General features: G+C 37.3%; 1 protein-coding gene across 5 annotated transcripts in view; it reads right to left on the reverse strand.

The window, feature by feature from the left end:
* TSC22D2 (TSC22 domain family member 2) overlaps window positions 1-20,646 on the reverse strand; it is a 55,124-nt gene that overhangs the window by 18,925 nt on the left and 15,553 nt on the right. Inside the window, exons 2-3 of one of the 5 annotated variants that reach the window (XM_060197530.1) lie at window positions 18,066-18,137; window positions 5,868-6,024 (exon numbers count right to left, since the gene is read on the reverse strand). The exons of 2 other annotated variants lie outside the window; for them this stretch is intronic. In XM_060197530.1, the coding sequence (XP_060053513.1) occupies window positions 5,982-6,024; window positions 18,066-18,137 (115 nt within the window). In that variant the 3' untranslated portion in view covers window positions 5,868-5,981. Of the gene's footprint in view, window positions 1-5,867; window positions 6,025-18,065; window positions 18,138-20,646 lie in introns of those variants that run through there. 2 more of the 5 variants (XM_060197527.1, XM_060197531.1) reach the window with 2 other exon arrangements.

Here is a 20,646-nt window from a genome sequence, read left to right on the forward strand (position 1 = left end):
ATCCTTGGGATCCCTAAGATGTTAAGCAATCTCTCTCTCTCTTCCTCTCTCTCTTTTTTTTTTCTGGTCTCCAGGGTTATCGCCAGGGCTCAGTGCCTGTACTATGAGTCCACTGCTCATGGAGGTGATTTCCCCCCCATTTTTGTTGCCCTTGTTGTTACTGCTGTTGTTGTTGGATAGGAGAGAAATTGAGAGACAGGAGGGAAGACAAAGAAGGGAAAGACAGACAGACACTTGCAGACCTGCTTCACTGTTTGTTAAGTGAACCCCCTGCAGGTGGGGAGGTGGGGTTCGAACTGGGATTGTTCTGCCGGTCCTTGTGCTTCCCACCATGTGCGCTACTGCCTAGCCCCTCCTAAGTCCATTTCTGAAAAATAGCTACAACTGTTTGGAGAACAATGACTTATAGCCATGAACTAAAACCTGTGTTTCCTGATTTCTGTCAGTTATGAAAACACATCTAGAGATTACTTTCAGCTCAATGTTTCCACAGATTGACAGTAGTATCTATTTTTTATTATCTTTTAGCTTATTCTTTTATTTTTTCATTTTATTTATTTATTTATTGGATAGAGATAGTTAGATATCAAGAGGGAGGGGGGAGATAGAGAGGGAGAAAGACAGAGACACCTGCAGCATTGTTTCACCACTTTTGAAGCTCCCCCTGCAGGTGGGAATTGAACCTGGGTCCTTGTGCACTGTAACATGTGTGCTCAACCAGGTATGCCACCACTCGGCCCCAGTAGTATCTTAATAACTACTTTGAGTGATGACAATAATCATATTGTTTCACATTTAAAATTTCTGTTGAAAAAAGACTTGTAAAAAATCTAAACACATGAGCCCTGTGATCACATGGGAGCCCCATAGCAGCACGAACGTGGGAATAGTGCCAAGGAACTTCTGTATTTAAAATAAGAATGAGAAAGCTAATCCAGTGGTGGAATCACACACGTACAAAATCCAGACAAATGCATAAAAACAAACAAGAACACAACATGCAGTGGGGGTGGGGAGAGGTAACTAGGATAGATACCAAAATAAATATCACTGGAGCTGTTCAAACCGTTAGTTGGCAAGCTGGAGGATCTGATGTAGATAAATCATCTGCTATAAGTAGTTAGAATAAAAGACCACTAAATTCCTTTCCATCTCAGAGCTGTAGTTCTAGACTTAGAAGATAAGCCAAGAGGTGGTGATGCATTAGAGTTTTGTATTAATTAAGGTATGGGGCAAAAATATAAATAAATAAAAGAAACAAACACAAGGAACACTGGCTTGGGAGTTAGTTGATTCTATTCTGTCTCTGCATGTTCACAATAATTTCTAACATTTTTTTCAGATACCACATTCCAGAGAGATTCAGAAGTATTTAACTTTAAAAGATTTATTTATTATGAAGCTAGAGACTGAAGAGTGATGCAAGAGAGAACCAGTGCACTGCTCAGCTGTAGCATAAGATGGTACTGGAGATTGAATCTGGGACATCTGGGGGTCTCAGGTAAGCAAGTTTCTGCTGTAACAATGAGCTATCTCTCTGGTTGATTCTGATGTATTTATCAGATGCTGAAGTTATACTATCAAATAAACATACTCTCAGAGTTTCTAAGCTTATAGTTCAGTGCAGGAGAGAGAGTAATATGAATGTTGGAAAATGCTAAAAAGACAGGGAAAATTTTTAAGGGTCAAGATCTGAGGTTAGGAAAGCATGTTTAATAGAGAAAGTGCCACAACTGGGTGTGTGTGTGTGTGTGTGTGGGGGGAGGACATAGGTGTAAACTTATCCAAAAGAGAACAGAGAAAAAAAGAACTATAAAAAGTACTATAGTTAGCCACAGCAGTAAACTTGAAAATTAGTCAGGATGTCATTTCATTTCCATTTAAGAAAGGCTTATGCCCTGACTTCGGGTGAGACAGATGAATAGGCTGAAGAAACTTCATGTAGACATGGTAGTAATTTATAATTAATGGCTGTGAGAGATCACAGATGTCTGAACATAAAGGTAACAAGTCTGAGTACCTACAATAGATAGATGGTTTTTCTACAACATGTGGTGACTGCCAAAGGCATCTGACATGTATTAGCAAGATGAAGAATGTAAGAGGCTCTGCGGAACACCCTGAAGACACTAACAATAATTAAAAGGACAAACAGAAAGAGAAAAACCTGTCAAGGGGAATAAGAAATAACCAAGGAAGAAGGAAAAACAAATAATAAAAACTGGAAGGGATGGCATCACAGATGTCAAAATGTCAGTACAACATTTAAAACCAGTATTAGTTTTATACAAATGGACAAATATTTGAAATACTAGAAATTATTTGCATGTGAGTTGATCATGACTGCAACTAATATCCTTGCATTCATACTCAAAAGGGGACAGACAAATAGTAATTGTGTAGAAAACAAAATAAGCTTTAATGGCTTTTATTCTATTTTTCTAATTTTCTATAAATGCTGAAATGGGGCAGGCACATAATAAGCTAGGGTACAGATATAATATATTTAAGGCTTTAAGATAGAATGCTCATATTCTGATAGCTATTATTTGTGCATTTTAAACCAAGATCTAAATGCCAAATTTACTCTTGATCTACAGATTATTTCAATTCAGCTGAAGAATATTAACATTTAAATTATTATGATTTGTTGTGAATTTAACTTTAAACCATATTTAAATGTAGGAATTTTATTGTAAACATTTAAACCAGGGAAAAGGTTATTTGGAGTTCATATGAGAATACAGCTAAACAAAAATAATGTGAATTAAGTAGGTGCTTCATAGAAATGCTCATCTCTGAAAAAAAAATTTGGCTAGACAAGTAGTTGATAAGTAATTCAGTGATACAACCACAACAAAAAGCAAATGGTAAGCTAATGTAGTACTCAGTAGAGGACTTTGTATGAAATCCACCCACCTGCTCTAAGCAGCTTTGAGTAGCTTTTAAAAATACTCTCCAGGGAGTCGGGCAGTAGCGCAACAAGTTAAGTGCATGTTGTGCAAACCAAGGAATGGTATAAGGATCCCGGTTCAATCCCCTGGTTCCCTACCTGCAAGGGAGTCGCTTCACAGGTGGTGAAGCAGGTCTGTAGGTGTCTATCTTTCTCTCCCCGTCTTCCCCTCCTCTCTCCTTTTCTCTCTATCCTATCCAACACAATGACATCAATAACAACAACAGTAATAACTACAACAACAATAAAAAACAGGGGCAACAAAAGGGAAAATATAAAAATCTTTTTAAAAAATCTCCAAGAGCAACAAAACGGAATAAATAAATATTTAAAAAAATCTCTAACACTTATTGCTTATTAAACCTAACACTAAATAAAGGGTGAGTTCCTTAATTCAGTTAAGTAATATTCTAGTAAGCACTAATACCTCTTCATACATGTGTGCTTGTTAAGTACTAAATGTGAGTAGGTTATTTTAACAAATAAATATAAATTTTACATAGCAAGCAACTTACTTTTTTTTTTTTGGCAAGTGCTTTATAAATATGGTGTTTTAGAGGCTGGGTGGTAGTAGTGCACTCTCTTGAGCACATGTTACCATGTATAGGGACCCAGGTTTAACCCTCAAGTCCCCACCTGTCAGGGAGAAGCTTCATGAGTACTGAAGCAGGGCTGTAGGTGTCTTTCTCTTTCCTTTTCTCTCTCTTCCACTTTAGTTTGTCTCCAATGAAGGAACAGAATATATTTTAAAAACATGGTGCTATTATATAATTATATTCAGTTCAAAGGAAATAAAACGTATGTTTATTCATACGATGTAAAATTCTCCTTTATTTTATCCTTCACAATCTCCAGGGTTCCTCTACAAAGCAGCAATCAAGCTAGAACCCTGGTTCTAGTTAGAAAGTTCAGCGGGGAAGCAATTACAGAAGCCAGACCTTCCACCTTCTGAAACCCACAACGACCCTGGGTCCCTCCTCCCAGAGGGATAGAAAATGGGAAAGCTATCAGGGGAGGGGGTGGGATATGGAGATTGGGTGGTGGGAATTGTGTGGAGTTGTACCCCTCCTACCCTATGGATTTGTTAATTTATCCTTTCTTAAATAAAAAATAAATAAATAAAAAAGAAAGCTAATTTTCCCCCTTACACGAGCACTGCCCAGCTCTGCCTTATGGTGGGTGTGGGGGACTGAACTTCAGAGCTGCGGGCATGATCTTTTTGCATAACCATTATGCTATCTCTGCCACCTAGAAAGCTGTATCTTTCTATTACTCTACTAGCCTGAGCAAGTCACTAGATCTAAGCCCTGGTTCCCTTCTCTATACTGAGAATACTGACAGTTTCTATTATGATTATTATGAAAAGTAGATGGGATGATGTGTCAAATATGCTTAGTACAATGCCCAACACATTGTACCACTCATCAGCAAAAATACAACTATTCTTTGAAGAATCCTGACAACTGAGCACAGGCAATAGATTGTGTGAAATATGTAACCTAGAAGAGGCTGGGCTCTGATCTGTTCCATCAGTCTAATGGTCACTTTTCAATAAATCTAACTTGTTTTCAGTAAGAGCTACAGAATCAATGCACTCAAATGATTTTTTTTTTTTCTTAAGTCACATACTAGGGTTCTCACAAAAACTGGCCCAATCTAACAATCCACCAATTCTCCAAACCTTTCACTGGAAACAGTACACACAATGGTCTATCCAAAATTCTACAGTGTTCATGGCCTCTGAAACCCATCCACTGACCCCCAAATATGAATGTCCTAAAAAATTATTTTTCTGATTACTAAAGTTAAATAGATTCATAGCAGAAAGAGAGAGAGAGAGAGAGAGAGAGAGAGAGAGAGAGAGAATACAATTAAGGACAACTGTTATTAGTTCATTGTCTTTCCTTCCAAACTACCATTGATTACAATTAATGTACCATTGGTTTAAGAAACAAGTTTATAGAAAATGGTCAACATGATAGCATGGAATATGCATTAGAAACAATTTTAGAATATTTTTCAAAGGCAGAATGTGTGTGTATGAAAATGTGTATGTGTGTGCGTTCATGTCCAATGGAGAGATTTACTATCCTTAAAGTCAGAAATAGATATGGTCACCTCTGTAGATGACAATTTCAAATAATTTGTGGCAGACTTGTAGAGTATGTACACTAATTCTAGAGTCGTGAACATGTAACTCAACCCAGGTTCTTTTTTGTCATCTGTAAAATGATCTTTACAATAAAGACACTATCTCATCCTGATCTATATTCTATCAGTCTAAGAATCTCCCTACAAAATATAGTTGTGTGAAGCAAAGCAAAAATAAGACAGAGAAGTTAAAAATACATATATGTATTTTTTTTGTTTAAGTATAGTACAATTATGAAAGGAAATGTCTTTAATTTTTGGATATACAAAGATTGTACGCTGACTTCCAATATATCTCTACTTGCTATTGATGTATTATTAGATATTCTCAATTTAAGAATTGAGAAAATTTTCTGGCTTTATTTTTAGACATCTTAGGAGAGACTATTTTAAGAAAAATAATAGACTACCATATTTTTTAAGTATCTCCTGGAATAATAACTAGAAAGTACTTGGGACTCTTAATTATATGGTAAGCATCTATAACAGATGCAATAGCAATATTTAAATAATCTCACTATAATACAGGATGTCACTGTATTTTTAGACTAATTACTTCTTAAACACCACTGCAAAGATACAGCTTTCAGTCTCATGAGGCTTTAAGAGGATTACATACTTCAAGTATCTAAACTTCCAAGTTTTAACTTATATTTAAATATTATACTTAGTTATACAATGTGCTCATTTTGTTCATAAATATTCATCTCAATACAATAACATCAGGTATAATACATAAAATCTAATCCATTAAGTCTTACCAATTTATGACCTGATGAGACACTCTTGTGGACAACATTCAGTCCTTAGAAGCTAGTATAACCCTCCAATCATGTGAGGGCATCACAACTTTTAAACTTTCGGCTTTCGATCATTATTATGTCACATTCCTCCTCCGATGCTGAATTCTAAAAAAAATTCTAGCAAAGAGTTTAAGTAAATAAGTGTTGACATCAAATAGCCTTTAAAAAAAATCTCTTATAGCAAAGTTTATGTTTTACCATGATTACACAACTGATATTTTGTACTTAAATATCTCTTAAAGTAAAATCATATTTTATCTGGATACTTCAAGCTTGAAATTTCAACATGGACTTTCAGGCCATCAGGAATACTTGTTAGTAAAGAGTCAGGGAGAAATGGAACCAATTAAAGGTTGAAGATGATCCAGAAATTAGGATTCAATACCGTAACCTGCTATAGGCAGATAGCGTTGTAGACCTCTAGAGTGGCACCTGATTCTAACACTTGGTCCGTATCCATGTATGACTTCCTCACAGCACAGGTTGCTGGATCACTAGTAGTGAACTAGGCATCTAAATGTTCAAGACAGCATCCAATTTTTATTCCTAAATCCTAGTCTGGCTCTACCACCTTCAATTATTTTAAAGTTAGACAGTATGACAGAAAGAACAAAACTGTATTATGTGTTTAACATACTAGATGTATTAATGTAACCTACTCAAGAGTGCTATTTGTGTGTGGACACAGAAGAAAACTGGGGGTATGAAGATTAATACCAAAAATTACTACATTAAAACAAAACCTTTTTTTTTTTTACAAGAAAACTTTCAAGTGGATATTTATTTTCTCACTTAAGGGTGTAATAATAATTTTTTATCTTATAAAAATGCTTGTGTATGATTTGTTGCCAGTAAGCCATAGAAAAGGTAATTTGTATACTGATGGTTACTTATGCCTAAATTAACCCCCTACATGAAATAACGTGATGGGGTATGGGGGGGGGGGGCGAGGTAGGAGGCCATTATAATGAAAATAAGTACGTGCAAAGTTACAGAAAAATCCAATGACAGTGTTGTATAGAAAATTCTGTAGCTATCTCTAGAGCTATTTGACCTAAATACAGAAGAGTTATGCTGTTACATATTTACATTTAGTGGAATTTTATCACACACGATTATTTAAAGTCTCCTGTTTATATATATATATACATATATATATACATATATATACATATATATATATATATATATATATATATATCTTTCCAAATGTAATCTCACAACACATTTGACTTCAACAAAATAACTTTGCTGTCTACTCCAAACAGTTTTATAGTGTAATCACCTGGTGAAGGCAAAAGTCCATAACATGGGGATAAAAATAGTTTAAAGTTGTGGTCATTCCACTGAGATATTACCAAAATGTTTTAGAGAGCTTTAACCTAACTCTCCTTTCTTATCAAACAAAAATACTACCACAATTAAAACGGTTGTTATGAAAATTTACTTTTTTAAGTCTCATAAGAAGATGCAACACTCAGCCATAAATAGTAAAGTAAAAACTTCCTAAAATTTATATATCTGTATTACAGGACATTGCTTTTCTGAAAGGCTCCACGAACTGGTCATTTATAGAGCACACTAGCTGATCCTTTGTTAAAGATACTGCCAACAGCAACAGTCATGAAAAAATGTCTGGAAAGCCTTTGGAAGATAGAATTGAGCCAGCCTACTGTGTCAAGTTAACTTTATTAGACTTAGGTTTACCATCTTAGAGCAAACTTTTGGGGGCAAATCTACATTTCTTTTCCTCCATCAGGGTTATCGCTGGTACTTGGTGCCTGCATGATTACTCCATAGCTCCCAGCAGTCATTTCCCCCTTTTTTCTTTGATAGAGTGTGTGAGAAAGAGGAGGGGAGACAGATACCTGCAGTACTACTGCTCCATCACTTACGAAGCTTCCTCCTTGCAGGGGGGATCATTGTGCACGGTGATATATGTTCTCTACTGGGTGTGCCTAGCCTCCCAACCCAAATCTTAAAAACTGAAATGACTCCACTTAATATTTATTTCTTCTCAAAAGGGTGTCAATCTGCAAGTTTAAATATGCCCACAAGGTGTAAATTAAACTGCTTAAATGGTCAAGGATAAGATGATAAACAAGCCAACCCCAGATGTTTATTCTGGTTCAACAATTTCACTTTCTAGCTAACTTTCCTTCTCATCTCAACAAGCTCAGTAAGAATTTTTATTTTAAAGCTTTGTTACAATGTTCTAGATTTTATAGAACAAAACTGCTAGTGAATTACTTTGCGCACATAAATAATCTCTTCTTCCATACAGAAGCCTTGCTTATTTAAAATCTATCTGGTGGAAAGAAAAAGCGTAACAGTAGAAATGATGAGACATTATAATTTCAACCCTTTTTAACTTTTCTGAAATTTCACCCTGAAAACAATCTCCGTGAGTCCTCAGAATACAATGTGCTGATTTATGCTGAGAAAATTTACAAATAAAAGACAAGAGTGGTAAGCCCATTAGCATACAATATATAGAAGTACTTAAATGTTCTCTCATCCTCTCATCACAATTCTTAAGTCCAACTATGTACTGAAAAGCATCACAAAGTCAGATATTTCAATTTAGCTAAGAAAGAAGAAATGCTTAGGATCCACTGAAACACCACTTCAAACAATGAGATGCAGGTCTATGGTTCAAGTCTGACAGCAGACAAGTTACTTTAGACAACCAATAAAATTTAGAGACAAATGAGACCAACAGCATGATTTGTAAATAAAGCTAAAGTAAAAATTACTTCCCAACTCAAAATTAAAACTTCAACTTAAAGTAACAGTACAGGGGGAAAAAAAAACCAACCATTTCAGATACGGTACTGAATATACCTAAATGAATACCCTTGCCCCTTTTTCTTTTTTCTTTTTTTTCTTTTATTTAAGAAAGGATTAATCAGCAAAACCATAGGGTAGGAGGGGTACAACTCCACACAATTCCCACCACCCAATCTCCATATCCCACCCCGACCCCTTTTTCTTATTATGTTACCTAAATTTATAAAAAGGTCTCCTCTTACAACGTCTTCCTAAGCTCAGTAGTTGTTTCACCTGTATGGTAGGCAGTAATCCCTTCTCTCTCTCTTCTTCCTGTCCCTTAGAACAAACTAGCTAGGCATATGCATTCTGCTAGTATTTTTGTAGATATTAAATACCCATAAAAATAGAAGTGCCACACTTTGAACAATCCTACAAGGGGCCAATAATTTAAGAGGAAAGAACAGGTGTTTGATAGTTAAGTGTAATCTGTAACTGTGCATTGGATCTTAGATCACATAAAAAAATGGCTACGGAAGTCCGTTATTGAGAAAATTGGCAACAAATGTAATTCTGGACTAAATATTACTTATTAGATGCTACTAGTAATTATATTCTTGAATATTCCTCTTAGGAAATGTATGGTAAGCTATTTTTGGGTTAAATGGACATGATGCCATACCACATCTAATATTCTTAAATGGTTCCTTAGTACTATGTTAGGTTGATAAAGCAGGAACAAAATTTTAACAAATGTTAAATCCTGGCAAAATTATTAGTTTCTTGTAACATACCATAAATTTGAAATGATCTCAAAATAAAAATTCATTTTTTTTCTTTTTTATTTATTTTCCCATTTGTTGCCCTTGTTTTTAAAAAAATATTTATTTATTCATTCCCTTTTGTTTCCCTTGTAGTTATTATTGTTGTTACTACTGATATCGTCGTTGTTGGATAGGATGGAGAGAGATGGGGAAGAAAGAGAGGGGGAGAGAAAGACAACTGCAGAGTTGCTTCACCGCTTGGGAAGTGACTCCCCTGAAGGTGGGGAGCAGTGGGCTCAAACCTTGATCCTTATGCCAGCCCTTGCGCTTTGCACCACGTGCGCTTAACCTGCTACACTACCGCCTGACTCCTGATTCATTTGTTCTCTTTCTTTCGTTTTTTTTTTTTTTAGAATTTATTTATGAGAAAGATAGGAGAGAAAGAACCAGACATCACTCTGGTACATGTGCTGCTGGGAACGAACTCAGGACCTCATGCTTGAGAATCCAATGCTTCATCCACTACGCCACCTCCTGGACCACCGGATTCATTCATTTTCTATTCCTTTCTGGTTATAGCTGATAATATTCTAAGACTCTTCTATGACCATTATCCTTTTCAGAGTCCTCCTGTTCTCAAGTGAAAGTGAAACAGATTAACCTTATTCAAAGATGGCAACCCTAGCCTTTCTTTGAGCTTAAACTAAAAAATAAAAAGAATATATTATTTATTATTGGCTAGATACATGGAAATTGAGAGGGGGGTAAGAGGAAGAAGGATACCTGCAGCCCAGCTTCACCAATCATGAAACGTTCCCCCTGCAGGTGGGGACCAGGGGCTTGAACCTGTATCTTTGTGCACTGTAATGTGTGCACTTAAAACAGCTGTGCCACCACCTGGCTCCTGCTTTATTATTTCTAGGAATAGCATGACTTCCCTATAGGGCTCACCTATTTTTGAAAAGGTAGTTGCCCAGGTAGAGTATACACAAAGTAGATTTTCTAGTTTCTTTGTGTTTGGCATAACTATCCTATAGGAATGAAGTACAACAGGCCTGTCACCATCTTTTCCTGTTTAGTTTGTCTGTATGACCTGTGCTAGAAATTCTATCGGCTTTGCTAGTGGGCCTGCCGTATGCTAATCAATATTATGGAAGAGTCAACTAATTCCTCATTATACCTAATTCACCCTAATTCCAATATCTCTGAATTTACATGCAAATTCTTTCAATTTCTGTGCATGCTTTAGACTGTAGCATTCATAAATGCTGTGATTCAGTGAAAACTACACATTTCTTCTTTAATGCCATTGCAATATTATACAAGCATGTCCTTAGATATTCATTTAAAGCTAAGATTTGGTCCTAAGAGGTAACAGGCCACTGAAACCTGCCCCTCATTTTCAGTACTCTGGATTATCCTCTATTAGATAGTCTTATCTAGAACATATCAAAATAAAAAGTTTTAAAGTCCTAGGGGGCTGGCCAGATGGCACACTTGTACTGTGTGCTGGCTTGCCATGCCACAGGTTTGAGTCTGGCCCCACCTCATTAATGGAAGTTTGGGTGCTGTGGTCTCTCATTTTCACTCTCTCTACTTCTCTGTATGAAAAAAAAAAAAAGGACATACACACCATGGTACTGCATTTGAGGTGGTTGACAAAACAATCTGGATTATTAGCATCAAACTACATTTGGAGAGTATTTAACCAGTAAAAATCTCTTAACAAGTAAACCACCACAGTGATTTAAAAAAAAAACACGGGAGTTCAATAAAACGAGGAACCATAAATAGATCTCAGTTTCTTGAAGATGATAGAGTTTTTCTCATCTATCTCACAAAATACCCTAAGTCTGATTCAGGGCTGACTTCAAAAATAAAATCTCATCGGAAACAATGACAGGGAATACTGGGAATTTTCTCAAATATGAAACAACTGAGGTTTTTAAAATAAAAACCTTTAAAATCCAGTAAGTCTAAACTACATGTAAACAGATATAAATTAGACAGCAGGCTAGAACTGGACTAAAGGACATATCACAAACTCACTCTGGCAATCACTGTGTCCATCAGGTGCACTCCTTTCCTTCTTCACTTCTTGAGTGCTGTCATAAGGAAGGCCAAGCCAACTCAAGCACATAGTGAAGTTTCTCATTTGCTAACTACCTTTATGCAGCATTTTCTTCGAGGCAAAATATATTTCAAGTGTTTATCAATAAAGTCCAATCTTACAAACTTTTTGACTTCCTCCTTTAATGTACTTGATCTAGTTTCATCCCTATAGCACTCTTACACTCCAATGACCTAATATTTACAAGAGGATAAATTGTTTGCTATTCCTTTACTCTGAACTTTGGCCAGTGAGAGTCACTTACTGGCTGATCAACAAGATGCATTTCCTAAATGAACTGGTGATATAACAAAGCAATGCCAATAGTTAAGTTACCCTAAATGAACTCAAAACTTCCTTTTATAAGTTTCTCCTGAAGAATTAAACAATGACTATTTTGAGACCTTCGGAAAACTCCTCAAAGAAAATGGTATGGACTCAAAATTTAAAGTTAATATTCTGAAGTGCCAATCGGCTATCATTAAAAACCAACTTTTTCACAGTAATATAATTTACAAAAAGCTAACCTTCGAAGCTATGTTCATCATTTTAGTAAAGAGTCAATACAGCAGTCTGGGAGGTGGTACAGTAGATAAGGCACTGGACTTATGCATGAGGTTTTGAGTCTGATCCCCAGCAGCTTATGTACCAGGGTGATATCTGGTTTTTTCCCTTTCCTCCTTTCTCATCAATCAATAAAGAAAATCTTTAAAAAGAGTCAATACAAACATTTTGGGCTTCTAGGCAGGGGTAGATAGTATATTGGTTATGTAAAGAAACTCTCAAGCCTGAGTTCCCAGGTTCAATCCCCCGCACCATAAGCCAGAGCTGAGCAGTGCTCTAGTTAAAAAAATAAATAAATAAAACAATAATAACTATCTGTGGCTGGGTGGTGGCGCACCTGGTTGAACACAGGTTACAAATGTGCAAGGGCCTGAGTTCAAGCCCCTGGTTTCCACCTGCAGGGGGAAAGCTTTGCAAATGGTCTCTCCCTCTCTATCCCTCCTTTCCCTGTTGATTTCTGGCTGTCTCTATCCAATAAATAAATAATAGTTTTTAAAAACTGGGCTTCCTAAGAAAGGGTTATTTTAGGTTCATTCCTGAGGCACCAAAGGTTCCTGCTTGGATCTCCAGCACCACAACAGGCCAGAGCTGAGCAGTGCTATTGTAAAAGATAAGCCAGAAAGAGAAGGGTGGATGTGGGATAATTTTACTTATGGGTAGTACTTCAGAAAGAAGAACAGAAAGAGCAAACACAGTGAAACTGGAATGGCTGGGTGTATTGTATTGCATCAAGGCAAAGGACTATGGGGGAAGGAGGCGTTCAGGTACTAGTACACGATGACAGAAAAGGTAGTTATTGGAATAGACAGCCAGAAATCGAAGGGAGGAGAAAATAGGATAGAGACTGAGGGAAATGGAGAGAGTAGGGAAAGGTAGAGAGACAGAGAGACAGACAGCTGGAACTCTGCTTCACCCCTTGCAAAGCTTTCCCCCTGCAGGTGGAGACTGGGGGCTCAAACTTGGATCTTTGTGCACTGTGATATGTGCACTTAACCAAGTGCACCACTGCCTGCCCCATGTGCCAACTGTACTATAAACCTTAATCTAATCTCTAATACAAAAAAAAAAAAAAAACAACAAAACACTAAACTAAAAAATATCTGAACTGTTAGCATCTATTGTCCTTATATGTAGCAGGAATTTCAGACAATTCTCTGGAGTAAAAAATAACTCAAAAAAATACACATTGATAGAAACAATGATGACACCTATGGAAATGCTTGACTATAACACTTTGTATAATAACTAAGATATTAGATATTAGTGGAAAAGAGAATATAAATATTCTATTTATTTTAATGAACTAACCAGAACACTGTTTAGCTGACTTATGGTGATGATGGGGATTGAACCTGGGACATCAGAGACTCAGGCATCAAAGTCTTTTACAGAACCATTATGCTCTCTCTTCAGCCCAAAATGGGAATATTAGTATATATGACAGTGTCAGACTGTTGGTGAAAAACTTCTCAACTGCTTAATTTTAACTTAAACAGGGATAAAAAAGCAGCCACTTTAATTAAGTCAATACAAGAATTGGTCTATTAGTTAATTTACACCTATATTTCGATTAAAAGATACTCTGTCACAGAATTCTGGAGGTGGGGGGAAGGTAACAGTTTTTCACATAAGACAAAGTTAAGACATCATCAGATATCTAGGGCAGGTTTAGTGAAAACCGGCACAAGGCTTTATAAGGTGTCTTTGCTGAAAATTAACTTCAAGATTTCATAAATGAATCTGAAATTTTGTCAGTGCTTATAGGCAAATTCTTTTTTTTTTTAAATTTCTTTATTGGGGAATTAATGTTTTACATTTGACAGTAAGTACAATAGTTTGTACATGCATAACATTTCTCAGTTTTCCATATAACAATACAGCCCTCACTAGGTCCTCTGAAGGAACTGTATTCACCCCACCACCCATCCCAGAGTCTTTTACTTTGGTGCAATACGCCAATTCCAGTTCAAGTTCTACTTGTGTTTTCTCTTCTGATCTTGTTTTTCAACTTCTGGCTGATAGGCAAATTCTATCTCAAATTAAGTGGATGCTTTAGGGGATTTATAGTCCCCAGATGCCTGAATAACTCTACTTAACAGAATTATACCTGCAAAGTAGTTATTTGCCAAATCAGTGAAACAAAACCTCCAAATTTGCAATAGTAAAAAATGAACAAGTCGGGGGCTGAGCGTTATCTCAGCAGGTTAAGCGCATGTGGCGCAAAGTGCAAGGACCAGCGGAAGGATCCCGGTTCGAGCCGCTGGCTCCCCACCTGCAGGGAAGTCACTTCACAGGCAGGGAAGCAGGTCTGCAGGTGTCTATCTTTCTCCCCCCCCATCTTCCCCTCCTCTCGATTTGTCTATTCAACAACAACGACAACAATAATAGTAACAATGGCAACAAAAGTGAAAAAAATGGCCTCCAGGAGCAGTGGATTCGTGAGCCCCAACAATAACCCTGGGAAAAAACAAACAAACAAAAAAACACCAAGACAATTTTAGTGGGATCCAACACAATGCAAGAAGTTCAATTTTCTGTTTAGTATTTTTAAAAGCCCAATACACAAATGTTCACCACTAGTGAAAGTTTTCTCCTGCAGGTGGAGACGGGGGGTTTGGACCTGGGTCCTTGCACCTTAGCCAGGTGTGCCACCACTTGGCCCCAAGATAATATATATATAAATATAAATATATACATATAATTTGCCAGGTTATTGCCGGGGCTCTATGCCTGCACCACTAACCCACTGCTCCTGGAGGCCATTCCCCTCCCCGCTTTGTTTTTTGTTACCCTGGTTGTTTTACCATTGTTGTGGTCATTATTATCATTGTTGGATAGGACAGAGAGAAATGGGGAAGACAGGGGAGAGAAAGATAAGACACCTGCAGACCTGCTTCACTGCCTGTGAAGCGACTCCCCTGCAGGTGGGGAGCTGGGGATTCGAGCCCAGATCCTTCCACCAGTCCTTGCACTTAGCGCAACGTGCACTTAACCCTCTGTGCTACAGCCCAACCCCACCCCCCAAGATAATATTTTAAATTCATGAGAAACTTATATTAACGCACCTCACTCCTGATACCTTATTTCTTACATGAAAGACTGTTAGGGAGTTATAGCAACAAACAAGGAGTAGGCAGCTCCTATGATTTACTCTCTCCATAGATACATTGACATAAGAAACTTTTAAAGATATAAGTCCGATTAAACTCAACCCCCCCCCCCCCCCAAAGCACTGTTCAGTAGTGGCTTGTAGTGGTGCAGGGATGAAACCTAGGGCCTGAGCTTCAGGCAGGGAAGTCTTGCATAAGCCTCCTTTTACTTATTTATTTTTCCTTTTGTTGCCCTTTTTTTTTAATTGTTGTTGTAGTTATTACTGATGTTGTCACTGTTGGACAGGACAGAGAGAAATGGAGAGAGGAAGGGAAGACAGAGAGGGGTAGAGAAAGACAGACACCTGCAGACCTGCTTCACCGCCTGTGACCCCCCTGAAGGTGGGGAGCCGAGGGCTCTAACCGAGGTCCTTACACCCACCCGTCCTTGCACTTCCAGCCAGGTGCACTTAACCACTTAACCCACTGCACTACAGCCTGACTCCCTTGCATAAACCTTCTATCTCCAAGACCCCTCAAGTCTTTTTTTCCTCCTGTATTCTCTTTAACTAAAATTTTTTTTAAAGATTCTATTTATTTATTAATGAGAAAGATAGGAGGAGAGAGAGAAAGAACCAGACATCACTCTGGCACGTGCGCTACCGGGAATTGAACTCAGGACCTCATGCTTGAGAATCCACTGCTTTATCCATTGTGCCATTTCCCGGACCACAATAATTTTTTAAAAAATTATCTTTATTTATTGGAGACAACCAGACATGAGAGGGGGAGGGAGAGGAGAGAGATACCTGCAGCACTGTTTCACCACTTATAAAGTTTTCCTCCTGCAGGTGGGGACTGGGGGCTCAAACCTGGGTCCTTTCGCATTGTAAGGTGTGCTCAGACAGGTGCACCACCACCTGCCCCCCAATCTTTCTACACCAATGCTACTGCTATTGTACTGGTGTTATGGATAGTTCACTAATATTAGCTACTCAAATAAATTATCATGCATCTGAAAATGATCCCCACTTGTAAATACAGCACAATTTCTCTTTTTCCTAAGGGCCAAGCATGGAATCTGCCCACTCCCCTGCTTTCATGCTGTTTTGTAGACCATTTGAATAACTAAGCCTTTAAACTTTTTTCTTTTTTAATTTTTTTTATATTTATTTATTTATTCCCTTTTGTTGTCCTTATTTTATTGTTGTAGTTATAATTGTTGTCATTGTTGTTGTATAGGACAGAGAAAAATGGAGAAAGGGAAGACAGAGAGGGGGAGAGAAAGACAGACACCTGCAGACCTGCTTCACCGCCTGTGAAGCGACTCACCTGCAGGTGGGGAGCCAGGGGCTCGAACCGGGATCCTTACGCTCGTCCTCGCGCTTTGTGCCACCTGTGCTTAACCCGCTGTGCCACCACCCGACTCTCAAAAACGAAACTTGGTAAGACGCTAAACTTTTTTTAAGACACAACTTTTGAGTCTTAATTTTTCTTTTTTTTTAAAAAAATAAAAATGTACTCCCTTTTTGTTGCTCTTGTTGTTTTATTGTTGCAGTTATGATGTCATTGTTGAATAGGACAGAGAGAAATGGAGAGAGGATGGGAAGACAGAGGGGGAGAGAGATAAGACACCTGCAGACCTGCTTCACCATCTCTGAAGTGATTCCCCTGCAGGTGGGGAACTGGGGGCTCAAACCAGGATCCTTACGTTGGTCCTTGAGCTTTGCACCACGTGCACTTAACCCTCTGCGCTACCGCCTGACTCCCAGTCTTAGTTAATTTTTCTATAGTAGTACAATTTAAAATTTTTATCTCATCAATTCAGTACTACAAACTTTAAAACCTCTTTCTGTAAGTAATCATTTATAAACATTTTCGGGAAGTAAGGAACACATCAGACATATTGTTAGAAAATTTCTTTAGATTAACACACACAACAAATCAAGCCTAAGAATTAAAAGGCTGTTACCGTTTCTAGGCAGTGTAGACCCTGTCTTAACAGGACATGTACATGCACTTAGCCAGACTCTTCCTGAAAGAGGTGGAATTCAGGCCCATGAATGTTATCCAAATTATGCCAGAGGACACAAGTGCGTTGCCAGGCAGAGTTAAAAAAAAAAAATCTAATAAAGCTTTGTGTGAATTTTAAAAATATCACTTGTGTTCAAGTTGTATTAATTAGAAACAGAATGATGGAATGCTAATAAATATTCAGCAAAGTAATTGAGCAGTGCATACACTAATTAAATGTGTACTAAGCAGAAATATAAACCAAAGTATTTCTTGCCATAAGTGTATTCACAAGTTCATTCTATATTTTTAAAAAAGTTTAAAGAATAATTTACATATCATTTGCAAGAAAGCGATTTTGGGGATTTAAAAAACATTAATGTAGTTATAGTGAATTCTAGCAAAACTGGATGCTTTTTGTATGTTTTTTTCTTGTCAATAATTAAACAATGACTATTTTGAGTCTTTAGTCTGGTCCTTCCTCAAATTTTTTAATATGCAATTTTTCTTTAAGATGGTAAAGTTCTCTTTACTGAGAAATCATGTAAAATCACTGGCTTATTTTACAGGTAGACATTCAAAGGCAAGTGCATGTTTCATAGTATAGAGTATGTAAATCCTTCAAAAGTATACTTAAAAAGTATAGTCAAAAGCATAGTAGGTTTATATTCTATTAAGTAACTGTTCTTTGGTTTATTTTGCTGCTTTGTCCCATGCTATGTGGCATGTGAATCCTCCCCCCAGCACCCATAATAAGGATCAGTTTTAATGATGAGAAACCAGTACAGTGCAAAGCAACTCATGCATACACTGTGGCATGTATGCATTTCATAGGTTAAGTATTCATACCTATCCCAGAGGTTCTTTGATTCCTGAAACGTGTTCAAATGGAACGCTTGGTAGAAAGCAGTTGAAGGATTCCTGTGAGATCCAAGAATCAAGTTGAAATGAGGTTGAGAAAGTACAGTAAAATCACCATTTTTTTTCAAAAAAAAAAAAGATGGGAGGTTTTAGATTTCTAATACCAGTGTATTTCTAAATTCCTTGATTTCTAAAAGCAGTGCAACTGCTTTTATTGAAAATGGGGGGAAGCAAAGCCTGCCTAGAGACATTCTGAAAGGAAAGAAAAAGCTGGAAACATCCAATCATGTGTGTATATACTTATACACATATGAATATGACCAGACCATAACCTCAAAGTAATCAGTAGCAGAGTTCCTTATAAATTCCTACATATTAGCAAATTTAATAAAGCTATTCTCGGGTTCAGTATTCATGTAATCTAATCAAACTATACACATAATGTAAAAGCTCTTCCTAGGATCTGATGGGGCTTGACAATGAACAATGAACTCTTTTTCTGGGTTGGACTTGACAGAAGTCCTACCTTCACAGTCCATTTCTCTGGGTTTGGGGAACTGTGGTAAGGAAGAAAGGTGCTGCCGGTGTTGGGCTGCTTCTAGTTTATTTTGCATTCGAGAGGGCCTCTTTAAAAAGTATAAGCTTAGTCACCATAGTCCCCATGCATTTCTATCATTCCTTAAGGATGTAGTCCCAAGGGCTACAACCAGAGAATCTTAACTGATGGTCTCATCTGGCCCAAACTCCCAGCATGCGGGATTTGCCTCTCATCTCGAGTAGTTCCTCAGGGGACTAAACTTTTGACCAATCTGCTAACAGTTTTCCCCAGCATATTCCTACTGCCCCCTCTTGCATATTAAGTAGTTAACAACAGTTTGCTGTATCACCTCTAAAATTCATTGCCACTACCATAGCCAATTAACAGCAGTAAGCTAATAACGTAAGTGCCTATCATGTATTACACACTAAGTGCTATACATTAACTCAATTTTCCAACAGCTCTATGAGACAGTTGCTATTCCCACCATATAGATAAGGAGACTGGGTCAAACAGAAGTCACTTGCTCGTTATCATAGGTGATAATTTAGTCCTAGAGTTGATGCTCTTAAATAACTACGCTAAACATATAGCAGAGTTAATTTTAACCTAAGCCCGTCACTTTATCAGTTAAATGGTGATAACACTATGTAGTCTTGCAGGGTGACTGAGGAAACTGAAACTATATATAAAGATTCAGGCATATCAGCAAATGCACAATAAAATGACATTCAGTCATAATATGGCAATTCTGGGGCCTAAGAAGTACCCCAAGTAAATTTGTTACTACATAGTAATTTCTTTGTAATATGGATATTAAGAAAACTACTGGGAGTCGGGCGGTGGTGCAGCGGGTTAAATGCATGTGGCGCAAAGCGCCAAGGACCAGCATAAGGATCCCAGTTCGAGCGCCCAGCTCCCCACCTGCAGGGGAGTCGCTTCACAGGCGGTAAAGTAGGTCTTCAGGTGTCTGTCTTTCTCTCCCCCTCTCTGTCTTCCCCTCTTCTCTCTATTTCTCTCTGTCCTATCCACCAACAACGACATCAATAACCACAACAATGATAAAACAAGGGCAACAAAAGGGAAAAAAAAAAAAAAACTACTGACAAGTTCTCTTGGAATAGCAGTAATGAAATAAAACAATTAGAACTCAACAGAATCCCATGACTTCAAAAACTTAGTAATGCTCATTACTAAGTAATACTCTTAGTGTGTATTATCAATTGAGTTAAATTCTTTGAGAAAGAATTTCAAATTTTAACCAGCAGAGGACCTCTTAGCTGATCCAACACTAGCAAAGGCAGACAGGCCTGGATGCCAGAGTGTTGCCAAAGCAACTGTGTGATTAATTAGGAGTCCTCACTAAGTGCACAGCTCTTCTCTTCTACTTGTTCGGCTCTGACTCATTTCCATCATTTTAACCCTTTTTCTACCTCTCTGTTGACTAGGTCCAAGGCAATCAAAGGCACTGATTAGACCTACCACTGTCAAGAAAGGATTACAAGGCTGCTAACTACTACTCCTCAAAAGCATTTATCAGGTCCCTTTTTTTCCCACTGTACTTAGAAATCAGCCTGCCAAATTAAATGAAAGCCAACTAAGCCAAATGAAAACTCAATTTGGCAGTATTACCAGGCTTACCAAGGACCATATGGAAACTAGTTTGCTATTCACACAGGTCTGTTTGGAGACCTTGAGTTTAAAATAAACAGAGTGACTCAAAGAGGAAAATATTATATACAAAGGAATAACATAAAAGCTAACTTGGAAGTTATCATGTACTCTAGAAGTTAATATTTATTTATGAGTATGTTTGTATATTTATAGATATTCTTTAAAAGACATTCAGATACATGAGCTTTGGAAAAAACTGTATACTTATATTTAATTTGAATAATTTCATACACAATATAAAATGGTTTTAAAGTCTTTTTTAAATATTTATTTTATTTATTCATTCCCTTTTGTTGCCCTTGTTGTTTTATTGCTGTAGTTAATGTTGTTATTGACGTTGTTGTTGTTGGACAGGAC

The sequence above is a fragment of the Erinaceus europaeus genome, chromosome 9, assembly GCF_950295315.1.
Source record: "Erinaceus europaeus chromosome 9, mEriEur2.1, whole genome shotgun sequence".
NCBI lineage: Eukaryota > Metazoa > Chordata > Mammalia > Eulipotyphla > Erinaceidae > Erinaceus > Erinaceus europaeus.